The 13,881-nt window shown below is 41.2% G+C and overlaps 1 protein-coding gene across 1 annotated transcript in view; it reads left to right on the top strand.

Annotated features, from left to right (window-relative positions):
- The first annotated feature begins 7,866 nt into the window (after positions 1-7,866).
- Positions 7,867-13,881, top strand: part of LOC124157178 (potassium channel subfamily K member 13-like) — a 296,741-nt gene continuing 290,726 nt past the window's right edge. The window contains exon 1 of the mRNA XM_046531709.1: positions 7,867-8,248. Within this exon, the coding sequence (XP_046387665.1) occupies positions 7,867-8,248 (382 nt within the window). The remainder of the gene's footprint in view (positions 8,249-13,881) is intronic.

Below are 13,881 nucleotides of genomic sequence, written 5' to 3'. Positions count from 1 at the left end.
AAAGTCTTCCCGAAAGTATTTTCAACTCATTCTCCAGCATTCGAACGCCGAATTACCTTTAAGGGCCGGTTTTATAATGCCTGGTTAACGCTAACCATAAGATGACAGAGCCTTCATCTTTACCTGGCGGTAGCTGAAAGTTCTGGTTAGCTTTGGCATAAGATCTGATTTCAGTTGAAGTGGATGGCTGTATCGTCTTATTGTTAGCGCTAACCACGTATTATAAAACCGACACTAGATTAAACAAGAAAATTATGAATAGGATCATATTTATATCTTTTTAGGTTTAATGTCGGAAGTGAGAATTCCGATTAACTGTTTTTTTATAAATTCACTAAAAATTAATTCCCTTTTAAAAAGAGATCATTCATTCGTCCATATTCTTAGTCGTATTTTCATTAAACACTATATCCCTTCCACCAACACACCGTTTTTGTTTTAAAAAGTGGTTACAGCGAATGTAAAGGATAAAATTTTAAGTTATTTTTTAACCCACTCGTAGAAAATTGCTTACATTTAATGTGTCAAAATATGCGTTAATAATATTCGAATGGATCAAATTGCTTTTTCTCACTCATATTCAATTTCAAAATAGAAGGATAAACACGATAAAAGGAATCTAATGATTACAGTTAGTCACGGCTAAGTCATGATAGTTCCCCCACAACCCGCTTCCCGACACGCAAGCTTCACCCTTTCTCTTACCCTTTTCATCATTATCTCTTTTAGAATCAGGAAATATTTAAGGAAGAACGTGGCTGTATATGATGTACTTGAATGGTTTCATCTTTAAAAAAGTTTTGGGAAACCAATTAACTAGATTACATTAGGCTAAGTTATACTCATAATAAATCATGTATGAGTTATTCTGAATGTAACGGAGATGTAAAAAATCGCCGTCCAAAAAATGCCCAAATTGTAACAACTACCGCTGGGCAGCAAGCAGCAAGTCGCCCCTCCAACAATGAGTACAATTACGCCTACATAGGCAAATGGAATGAGACTCCAAGGCGAGCTCGCAAGAATTCACTCCCGGGGCAGGGTCTGTAAGCGCTAGCTTCTCACCTCTGCACCGCAGAAGGGGGAGGACAAGGAAGGAGAAAGGAAGGAGGCGCCGCCGCGATAGGAGCCCGACGACGCCTCCCGGGGCGGGATAGGGAAGGAAGGGATGGGACGAGGAATCCCGCACCGTCACAATGGCGGGTATGTCCTACCTCTAGCGAAACCTGGAAAACCATTTCTGTGCCAGCGATTTTAGAGGATTATTCTATGAGGAAGAATAATCCAACGATCAAATCGCTAGATGCCTGCATAGGCACAAAAAAATAAAAGGCATTGGTCTCTATTTGTAGTTGAAGCAAGAGTATAGAGCACGCATGAAACTCAAAACGAATTAACACGCCGCCGCGCTGCTCTCATTGAAACAACATTTCAAATCGTCACATTCCTGTCGAATGTGTCAGCGAGGAGATCGGCGAAAATGACAGCTTCCTGCATCAGATACAAACATGTGACCGCCTACTTAGGGGCATTAGGAAATACTCCCTCTTTTACAGTGAAAACCCGTAATATATGTCTCCGACTTCTAGCAACATTTCCTTTTAACAGTCCTCACATAAATAAAACAGCGAAGTATACCAATTTTTATTACGGGGATAGGCGGAACTGACGTTCCATGTATCAAAAAAGTCTCTAAAAATGGAGCGTCGCCACATTGGCTTGATAACAGTTTTTTGTTTCGTGATTGGAAACACTGACCGACATCCCACATCTTTACATCTCAGTTTATCGACGCACGGCGCGCCGTGAGGGATCCACGGACATGGAACCCACCCGAAAGTTAAATGCATTACTTTAAAAAGATATTTGTCCTTTGGAGCATCACAAATTATTTTGTAGCTCAAGATAAAAGCGAATTTTATGGCAGCTTAATCTCCACTCAATTTTGCACAAAACCGCGAAGAGATATGAAAAACAAAAATTGACACACGAATACTCTTTAGACGATGCCGGGAGGAGATTAATGATTTTTTTCGCAACAAATTTCTTCCTAAGGAGTTCATGATTAAAATGTAGTCGCAGATGTGAATGTGATATAACGGACCTAAATTATTATGTTCTACCACACTGCACGAAAGAATAATGATGATCCGTGGTCAGAAATTTTACACCTGACAGAATGTTTTCCTTTCCTCTGCTGATGCACACCTCTCTAACATACAATTGACAAGAGATCAAGGCAAAGTATACAATCAGTACTTCACGCACGCTGTTAAATATTTGGAATCGACACCTTTCACCATGGTTTCCAAGATATTGTGTATCCCACTTCTTTTTTAATCAATATAAAATATTTCTATGTAGAGTAATGTTCTGCCGCCAATACACTATAGTTTATGGTGGGTTTTCCTGCAGCTTACATCTGTATATTATAAGATAGACGTAGGTAAATATCGGTTATTTTGCATGGAAGATTTTCAAGATTCCGTTTTACATTATGCATACATTTTAAAGTGGAACCTCGAAGAAGCATCCAGGTGCGCATATTCCAATATAGACCGTTTTTTTGTAAAAGGCAGAAAGTATTAATACTCTCCAAATCGATACCTTTGCTCGCTTGGGGCGGTATGATACGTCAATTTCACTCCGTTTTCGTGCAAATACGGGTTAAAGGTACACACAAATTATACCTACCAAGCGCTTTCGCGAAAGCCGTAATACCCTAGAACGTAACCCCCTCATTCCAAGTCCAACAAGTTTTCCCTTTTGATGTCATTCTACCGCAGTTCCCAGCCAAATGGCTGTGTCCTGGATATTTCGGGAAATATTTGTTTCACAAAATCAAAAGTAATACCTTTTTATAATCTATTGACTCATGGCATGTAAGGATTTGGAATTAGTTGGGGTTTGGGAGATGGTTATGGCTCAGGGCACATTTCAAGGAATCGGTTTTAGGGATTTAGAAATGTCTTAATAATTTATTTTCAGGGGCTGCAAAGGATTTTCAAAATTTTGGAAGAGCATATTTCACTAACGTTGAGATTGACATCATTTTAAGATCTTTCCGGATGTTCCATCTCCTCACGAACCACGGTGCACATATGATTCGCCTGATGATTTTACTCACTTCGTTCGATGAACTTAACAGCATTTGAAGTTCGAATCTGTTTGCGTTGTGCGTGTGTAGCATATTGTTTGTGATAACAGAAATTCTAATACCAAATGGAAAACATTGGTGAACTCACAGTGTTAACAAAACGACAAAATTTTATTTAGTGAAAGATTTTATGATATTTTCTCTTTAGCTCTGTTTTCCTTTTTTTTAATAATTCACTTACTTTTTCCATTGCGAGCAGCAGTTTTTATTACATTTGAAGTTTACTCTAGGTTTTGTTTTATATTTTCATTTTGAACAATTTTAAATTTTATTTCTATACTTAGACATTAAACTATAATTAATACAATAAATTAGTTTCAAAGATGAGATAGGATATTTGCATTTAATTCTTAAATGGAAGATATTTGGCTAGTCTTCTAAAAACCTGAAGGAGAAGATGAGACATCTTGGTTGGCAACATTATGAGACATGATGGCCTGATGAAAACAATCGCATTAGGATAGGTGGTAGGGAAGAAGGGCAAGGGATTGGCCCCGAATAAGTTAGGGACAGGTAATTAACAATGGGACAGGTTATTAACATGGGACAGGTTATTAACAATGTAAAAGAGAAGACATACGTCGTTATAAAAAGGATAACGGATAGAAGAGAGGAATGAAGAGCTATGTCGAACCAATACAACGATTGTTGGCTTATGATGATGACTAGTGTTTTTCGCTATCAATTATTTAGATTATTACAGTACTTCTACGTTTAGAAAATATGCAATGTTTGCATTAGTTGTGGAACAAAGGACATCCCTTAGGTTAATCTCTTGCATCAGAGTTTTCAATATTTAAAATAACCATGTAACTGTGTGGTGCGAGGGAAAAATATTAAAAAATGCTGAAATACATTTTACAGCGTTGTCAGTTTATCTAAAAAAAATCAATTGTATTTAGAGTGATAACACATAGAATATTGTATAGTTGAACCATGAGAGACTCCGACAAAACATGTTGCTATTCGCCTAGAGCAAGTAACTCAAGTAAATTTATATTTTATGTTCAATATATTTTTATAACACTCTCTTTCACTATGGCCATCGATCCAAATGAAAAGGATAAAACGACGTGCCCTTGATGTTAATGGTAAGATCCCTTGGTTCAAGTTTCCGTAAACTTGACCTACGCATCACATTGAGGAAGTTAATTGAGCCATCACCGGAAGGACACCATAAACACTGGTTTAAGTCAATCCCTTCGTTAAATGGAAGCCAATTTTCTTTTTCTATGAAGTGGGCCGTCATCCTCATGGACGATTACGGCGCGATTAAGACATAAGCCGAAAGTTTATTATAGAGGGCTGCGAATGAGGATAAAAACCGAGAGGGAAAACTCGGACTCATTTTATGGCGGAAAGGGAGGCGAAGAGAGACATAGAAAGAGCAGGGGGAATTTCATTCGGGAAGAGCGTTTCTTGTGTGGGGAGGGTAAGCCTCGCGGAAGGCAGCAGCCGGTCTCAACTGCGCACGCGTCCCACGGAACTCGCGAACGTATTTGATGATAAGGCGCAAACAAGGGAAGTGATAGGATAGGGTTGGGAAGTGAGGGCGAGAGACAGAGGGAAAATAGGACTATACGAGACACAATAAACCCCGAGCAGAAAGACGAGCAAGCAGGCTCCAGCATACGGATGTGTCGGGAATATATAAAGCTATGTTGTAGCACTTGAATACTTTCTTCTTTATATTTGAAGGGGATGGGCTATTGATTTTATTTCATTACTTTTTTTTAACAAAACGGTGGTTGGAGTGCTGGCTTCAAATCCAGTTGGTCCAGGTTCAAATCCCTACGGTGGCAGAGAACTTACAGAGATGTTTGTCAATCCCTGATTGAGTGTCGTGTGGGAGACATTACAATCGCAACACTCCATCCGTCGGATGGGACGCTGGACCGTTGTCCCCTTGAAGTCTTCTGTTAAGAGCAGCCCAATGCCTTCGCTGAGTTCCTCTACAACCTTCCTTCCCCACCTTACCCTTATAGTGCAGATGATTCTAGCTGTCGGTCACTTCCTCAAAATACCTGGCTAGTTAGAAAATTCGAGCTTGAATTGAAGAGAGAATATTTTGAGGTACACACTGACAAATAATTATAATCGAAAAGCTAAACCTCAATAACTTAACCCCATCATTATAAACACATAACAACAAAGAGACAGACATTCCTTCAGAACGAATGCGATCAGTATTTCGACAAATATAGTATTTACTATTTTAAGCATCAATATTCACGCTGTTATTCTTGATTCTACAAACTAACTAATTAACTTACAAGATTTTTTTCCGGCTGATTCCATTGGACTATCCTAAATGCCAGAAAACTGAATTTAGTGGCGTCAGCGGAAGGAAATTGGCGAAACAAGATACTGTGGCATTAAATCCCCCAATTTAAGTAACAATTTATAAAGAAAACACAACCAGCATTACATTTTTCATTCATCATTTTCAATCGGATGAAATTTTTAAAATAAAAAAACTTGAAAATTTTAAGTACTAATTTTTTCAAGAATTAAAGGTATTCCGAATAAATAATAGCAATGCCGCGAGCACTACGTGATAAATTAACCGAAAAAATATCTGATCATCAATCAGTTTGTTCAGTAAGGTGAGAACAATTACTTCAAGCATAATTTACGGTTTTTAAGACAATACAAATATCCCAGGAGTCATAGAGAAGTTTTTCCTATAGGCTAGGGTTGTATTCCAGTTTGAAGTATAAAAAGGACTTTTCTAGGATAAACCCAAAACATTATAATGAAACTGTACATATGGCATATGTTCCCAATGTTTATTTGTCTTGAATCGTAGAGGCAATTAACTCGGTGTCGTTGGAATATGAAATTGCAACAATATTTTTGCATAAAAAGAATAGCGCACGGTGAGCAGTCCTCTCTCAATAAGTCCAAATGAAAAATATCCACATAAGAAGTTTCCTGGCTAGCAATCATTCCTAATCCAACCCAAATCGCCCTTCCCCAACTCAATTGCCGTCCTTTCTTTCCAGAATCTAAACACACAACATTATAATCAAACTGAACTCATTCTATGTGTTCCCTATGTTTATTTGGTTGAAATCGATGCGTAGATTAAGTCGTTTACAGGCGTGTAATCCGGATGGATAATCTTGAGTATCAATGTATCGGAAAAGTAAACGGAAAATAGCGATGCGCCGATGCATATCGGGCATTCCAACCCCTTCACCGTACAGAACCCTCGGCGACCACCACTCTTTCCCTCTCTAGTTTGGGCTTCGGCCGCCCTCCGGAGCGAGGTCGCCTCCGTCGCCGCCCTCTCTTCCGCCGAATCAGAATCATCTCGCCATTCTTCCCCTTCCGAGCGCCGCGACGAGAGCAGGCGAGTGGTGTTTCAGGGGGCGCCAAGGGGTGCGGGGGGCCAGGGGAGGCCGAGGCGAGGACGAAGAAGGGGAGAGAGAAATAGTTTTCCAAGCGCGCGACTCCTTTAGCCCGCTATCCTCAGTCCTTTCCGGAACGTGTTGCGTGTTGCGTCCACTCGGAGATTGATCTACTCACACCAACGACAAACAAACGAACAACACCGCCCGCGAGGCGATCATAATCCAGCGGACGAGTCCCCGCTGCTTCCGCTAATACTCGAGGCTATTTTTTTATATTCTCTTATCGGGAGTCCGTGGTCGCGCGGACGGGAGGAAGAAGCACCGTCATTACGCCGTCATCGTTTCCACGAGGACAAAGTTTGCTCCAAGTTCCGGCCCGCGGTGGATACGGCTGGAGAGGAACTTCGTTTGCTTGGGCGAGGATAAGTGAGAGCATTTTAACTCCGATATTGTGCCGAGTGCAGCCAGGGAAAGGCCAACGAAAATAGTGTCCATTGTTCATTGGTTTCGCTCGGAAGGAAGACTGTTTGTTATCCGGATTGTTTGTTTGGCGTTGCCGTGAGCAGCATTTGTCTAACTCCCCTGCCCTCCCTCCACAGTCTACTTCCCCTCCGCTCAAAACACATCAGTCGGGGAGAACGAGCCGCGTGGTTACACTTTGCGAGCGGGAGACAAGTGAAGATCGCTTGCCGTGCATAGTCATTCATTGAAATCGGTGAGCACGCCGGCGACAAAGTGTCTTCTTTGGCCAGTGCGTCCCCGCCTTATTGACTCCGCCTCCGATAGAGACAGCCGTTATATTCAGCCCAAACCTCTTCTCCCCCTCCTCTGATAGCCTTCCCTTATTGTTTTTACGATGTGCCGGGCCCACTCGGGAGAGAATGGAGGAGGATCGCTGCCCTGCGCCCAATGGGATGCTGCCCGGACGCTGAAGGACGTGGCGAGAGAGTAAAGAAAGTGAAAAGTGTTCTCCGAGTGATAAGTGCGCCCTCCGAACCACTTGAAACGCTCTCTGCCCCTTCACCCGAGGCCCCCGGCTCCCCCTCCGGGACCACCTTCGCCCCCACCACCGCCCCCGGAGGGCGACCTCCCCACAATACCACGGCTGTCCCGGCCCCGTCCTCGCCGCCCGCCATGCTGACCGGCGTGGGTTAGCTGCCCCGGCGGCACAAGCGCCACAGCCGAGTGGAAGTAGTGGTGAGACACTTGGTGGAGCGGCTGCCGCCCACGCAGCGGTAGCAGTTTGGTGCTCCCTCTGCCCCCGAGGGCGGTGACGCAATGCCGGAGGACGCCGGCGGGTCGTAGGGACGGAGACACTCCGGGTGGCCGAGGAACAGGGGAGTGTCGCATGCGATGGGCCCTGCCGTGTCCGCCCCCGCGCCGCCCCCGGGGGCAGGCGGCGGTGCGGGGGTCGGGTGCTGCAGCCTCATGCACCTCAGCGAGGACAACGCCCGCTTCCTCCTGCTGGCCGTCGTCATGGTGATCTACATGGTGGCGGGGGCGGGGCTCTTCCAGTACCTCGAGGAGGAGTCGGAGCTGCGGGCCGGGCGCGACTTCCGGCGGATGTACCGCGACTTCCAGCGGAGGCTAGAGAACTGCACGGTGGACATGGTGGGCGTGAGGGAGCTGCTCAACGCCTACGGAAAGGCCAAGGTGGCCGGCAGCCTAGGACGACGGAGGAGGTGGGATTTCCCCGGCAGCTTCCACTTCGTGGGCACCATCGTCTCCACCATCGGTGAGTGCTCGAACATTCACTTACATTATTCCCTCTAAGTGCACACAGCTTTTTCTCCTGTAAAAATCGATAAGAAAGTACCTGCCTACGGTTTTTTTTTGCGGAGAAAGCAAATCATCTGCACGGTCCGAAAGATAACCGAGATAATTCTGAACACATTGTCCAATTGGTATGCAAAAATATTTCATTACCATTTCTTACTTCATTGCGTTCGGTATTCACGAGCAATATTAAGTACCAAGCGCAGTGTGAACGCGACATCTTTCATCGCCCGTGGAACTCAAAAGTATTTATGTTGATTTGTATACTTTAGGATTTGCCGTAGTCTTCCTCATTTCAGCTGAAGCTAAGTGCAAACGTGTCAACAATGTCCGATTCTGTAAATTCCGAAACTTTTTTTGAAAACAACAGAAAACAATCGAATCATTCTGTTCCATACTTGGGTAAATATATAAATGTTTTCATCCAATGTCTTTCCGTGGCACAAAATAATTGCGAGATTATCAAACTGAGCGTAGATATACTCTTAGTACATTTCGTTTGTACTGAAATGCTTACGCTGGACAATATGAAAGTTGCTGTATACATCAGTTGTACTCACTGCTAGACCTGACAAGGATTCACAAGAAACTACGTGAAATGTTATTGCAGTATATACATTAAAAATACCGCCGATTGAGGTTAATTTTAGTTGGTGCAACTTTCAGGTATCGTATTTAATTGCTAGATGAATTATATAGACTTTAAGTTTGAGTGATTTCTAATGATGCTGCAGGATGCCGTCGTGATATATTCACTTTAAGTAATTTACATTTAATTTACAGCCTAATGCATTGATATGATTCATATAATGTCTTATATCCCATAATCACCCAATTTGAGATAGTCAATCCGTAAAAATGAAGCGAAAATCTCGATAATTAGATTGATAGCAGGAGCATTCCCGAGAAACTTGACTCTGCCATGAATTTAACGAGAGTAAAAGAAAACGGTTCGCGATTAACTCATGAGAGCATAACGTATCCTAGAATTCCACCGTTAAATAAATTAAATTTGCTTTTATAATTAAAATATACATCACTAAATTAAGACTTATGGTGCACATATAAGAGCATCCATTATCACATTCGCTACGATATCTGACCCACCGTGTATGGCGTGCAGATATATTATGTATATAGATAGGATAGATCAGACAGTCACTTTTAAATGAGGATGAAAGATATAAAATAGTCCAGAAAAATTAACAAAAAAAGCAAAGAAAACGTTCAATCGATATAACAAAAATTTGAGAGAAATTTTCAACATATTTTTCTGTAAACTTCGATAAAAAATTATTTATTTATCTCGTATTGACTGAACTTGAACTGAACTCGACTGAAAATTCTTTCAATGCCATGTCTCTCATGCTTCTTTACACGATAAATTCACGAAAGCAACTAAGATATTAGCAAAGCGTTGAATTCAGACTTCCATTTGAACGTGCTATATTATCACATTGTAGCGCATGCCAACTGAAGCCCAGGAAAAAATTAAAATAGGCGCACGAATGGGTTAAAACGTAATGCGCCAATGTTAATTCAGAACACGAATCAATGGTACAGCGGGCGAATTCCACTCCGTCAATAATTTCTTTCAAATTCGTCGTCAACTTTCATCTTTAAAAATAAATGCCAATACAATCAGTATTATGGTAAAGAATGACTTGGCCGTTTGATCATTCCGACCAAAAACTTGCAACTAGTTCGAGAAACTTCAGCCCTTCCTCTTCCATTTTAGCCGCAGGATTTCTTCGATCCTTCCACCTTATAGACCTAAACCTGTCCCAATTTCCTGCGGTATTTACACCCCATGGACACTCACCGCTGAATCATAACGTGATTTTTTCACTCTGGGAATAGGTATCCGTGAACATAGAGGTAAGAACCTCTATGTCCGTGAAAAACTTGCAGATGAGACGAATGGACTTTATTTTGTTTGATAAGAATGTTTTTAAGTTCCTAAAAGCACTCGTGCGCACTTCGGTAGTGATACGTACCCACATGCGAAGGGTCAAAAGTGTGGCTTGAGCAAAATATTCCTCGAAATGAAAGTGCCCCCGCAATCTTGAGCCTGCACATTACGGCATTTTTTTCGCGGAAACACATTAAGCTCCATCAGGTAGTAAAACCGCTTCTCTCGAGATGCGAAGAGGGAAAATCCTTCCCACGCAAGTTTTCCATATCTCCCTCACGGCCACCATTAGGCCCAGTACGTGTACTCGCTCTCAAAACGGGAGTCAAGCGAAGGAAGAGCTATGGCGCCGGCATTAGCCCGTCCTTAATGAATAAGTACCTAACCTCGGAGCGTCTACGTGGGGCGGGGGAGGGGGCCCCCTTGCGGACGGGTGATGAACTGCACTCGTTAAGAGCTCATCCTCCACGGAACAGCGGCGTTGTCAACTCGGATTTGTAAAAGACGCCAAATCTTTGGCGAGAGAGAGAGAGAGGGGGGAATCTCCTGGATGAAGGAGAAGAGGCTTCAAGGGTTGCTGGGCAAATTGGGGGCAAATTATGAGTAGGACCAAACAAACTGTCATTCCTTCCAACAAATTACGTAACGCACAAACTAATGACGAAACCGCTTTCCGAGATCCCGAGAAATTACATGACTAGGCGCTAAATTTATTACGCTGAGAGTTTATATTTGCAATCAGCACTAAGTAATCCGTTACTGTCATTGATAAAAGGTGAAAGTTTGCTGACCTTCCCATTAAGATCATCTAAAAAACTTTTTTAGCGAATAATATTTCAGTATAGTAAGGTGTTAAAATAAAGTTGTGAATCCACTGGATTATGTTGTGCTGACGGAAAAGTAAAATTGCCATAAGTGATGCCACCACCAGATCCATTACGCTCATTATTTCTGGGATGGGAAATGATTCTTAGCACTTTTCGGCCAACATTCAAAAATATAACAGTCTCAAATGATTTCGTCGTCTTTGTATATTTACATATCTTTATATACTGCAAAAACTGAAGAAATATAGTTTATCAGGAAGCTTGAAATTAATGAACTGCATAGTATCCGTGCTTCATTTAATGTAGATGAAGATATATTATTCATTTGAATTGTAAGAAAATTTTATTTAAAAATCGCAATTAATAGTGATAGGCCACAAGTGGTACTGACAAAAAATAGCAGTTAGGGACTTAGTTGTTGAGATAATAATTAATCTGTAACACAATGATTCTATAATCCGTGACGTGGGTGAAAGACGGGAAATTAAATGTTTGGACATCCACAAATATTTTATTACCAAAATTAGCCAAATCGGTTCAGTGGTTTGAGTTTTGGCGAGAAGAACTAACTGTCATTTTGATATTTATAGATATATACGAAGGTGATACGAAATTCACCTGGTAATTTGGTTGGAAATAAAAATGGCTACAATGTTGATTTTTTGACACCCAGTTTTTGCTACCGGTAAAGGATAATTGGACTACTTTCACTACTGTAAAATGCCTAGAAATATGTAACTTTTATGGAAGAGACTAACAGCTATAGGAAGTCGCGTCAAAATAATATATTTAAAAAGCAATGGCGTAAATTTTAGCTACCGGGATGGAAGTATAACAATTTAGACTTTACATTGTCTCTCGCTAAGGATTAAGAATAGTACAGACGCCGCAGGTGTTCAGAGTTGATGCACACTATTAAACCGGGGAATTCGTCCTACGTGAAAGCATTCTCCAAACATGTAAAAATTGTAATATATTTAGCAAACTTCGACGTCCATTAAGTCTCATCTGTGACCCACTTTTATCCCCCGAAAGTAGTCAATGAAGGCACCAGTTTTATTTGCTAAAATTTAATGCACCAGAGTTACTGAAATCCTCATCCCTAAACTCAATAGCAGATAGAGTATTTGAAGTCAACTGCATTCAGCTACACGTTCTTAACCATGGTAAATTTTCCAAAAAACCTGAGCACAAAAAAATCGTTAAAACGTAGAATCATATGTCGAGAGAACGAAAATTTTCGCTGGCAGATTATTCGTAAACATTTTAAACTTACCGCCGAGGTAAGTAGAAAAGCATTAAGGAATGATGGAGGGTACTTCTACCGTGGAGGAAGCAGTTGAGTATTCGAAAAATTTTAAAGGAGCACAGTGGACCGTATTTCTGCATCAGGGCTGCTATCGATTTTAGAGTCAGTCAGAAAAGTCAAAACTCTTGAAATATCGTTCATCCCTAAGCCAATACAAATAGAACAGCTACTCCGTGAGAGATGGAAGCCGCTCCTGCTTAAATATTCCATCTCTAAGTGCGATGCGACATCAACAGGCAGGGCAGAATGAAGGCTCTCGATGAGACGAAGGAGAAGACGCTGAGGAAGAGGAAATAGGAAAAAGAGCGCGACAGCAGGGCGGCCTACTGGCACACTGCGAGATTCCAGACAGCAAGTCCAAACCTAGGAGGAGAGGAAAAAGCATTCCCGTGTTCCTGCTACGTACACAATAATATTTAACTCCAAATCAAAATAAATGATACCAGTATTATTAATTGGTATTATTTGGATCAATGTCTTAAACATTTTATAAGTTTTGAGCAGTAGCTTGCATAGCTAAGCGGATGGCATCCTAAATAGACAAACATCGCACCAAACATTCCAATACTTTAGAATAGCAAAAAATAAACGTTCTAGATCCATGCAGCAGTCAAATGAAATAAATTTCCCAAGGCTGTACTCTTCAGGGAGTAAGTGAAAAGATTGAGTAGAAAGAAGATAATGAAGAAAATCAAAAATAAAGGGAAGGATTAAGGAACACGCACTCGCTTACTTCCGCCAACCAGATTTTCCCGTTTTCTGCATCTTAAAAAATTGTGAAAATTTCTTGCATCCAGATAGTAAAAATGGACAAATTGACAACTTTCGCCGAGTGTTGAATCCCTTAAATACCAATTTTTTTATAACACCTGGACACAAACTGCGGGGTTTTGGAGTACATTTTTATTATGAGAATGATTGAGTGCGCTTGGAACGAGTACGGTTTTTCATGAGCTTGAGTCATAAACAGACTTATGTGCTCAGCATTGGGATATTTAGCATCGTAGTGGTCACCAAAAAGAGGAATAAAATCAAAAGATAAAGAAAATAAATTGAAACCAACCAAAACATGCAAAAAAAAGTAAAATCAGGCCCCAACAACATAAATTAGGTTTCTTGGATATTTCACTATTACTTATACCACTACTTTCTTTACATAATGCGACCCGGGTTACGGTTAGTTATCATCATCTTCAGGCGTAAAGTATGATGTATTTATCTTATTGGAGACACTCCCAAAATTATGAGAGAATACGCTGCTGCAGAAAAACAATTGCGGACGTGGCCGCGTTATTTTCCTGTCTAAAAAACGAACGCAAATACTACTTTTTGAATAAAAAATCTTCCAGCCATTTCCTCTATTATTTGTCCGAATATTTAGATTCAATGAATAAATAAAAAATAATACACATCTATGCCCAAAATACTTGGTCAAGAATTTAATGTTTCAGCAATAAATCGAGGACTAAATTTAAAAATCCACTTCCAACAACCGCCAGCGAAAGTGTTCCTCGCAAAATTTGGCGCTTAAATGCCCAAGCTAG

The sequence above is a fragment of the Ischnura elegans genome, chromosome 4 (assembly GCF_921293095.1).
Source record: "Ischnura elegans chromosome 4, ioIscEleg1.1, whole genome shotgun sequence".
Classification (NCBI taxonomy): Eukaryota; Metazoa; Arthropoda; class Insecta; order Odonata; family Coenagrionidae; genus Ischnura; species Ischnura elegans.
This window is presented reverse-complemented; position numbering and strand designations above follow the sequence as displayed.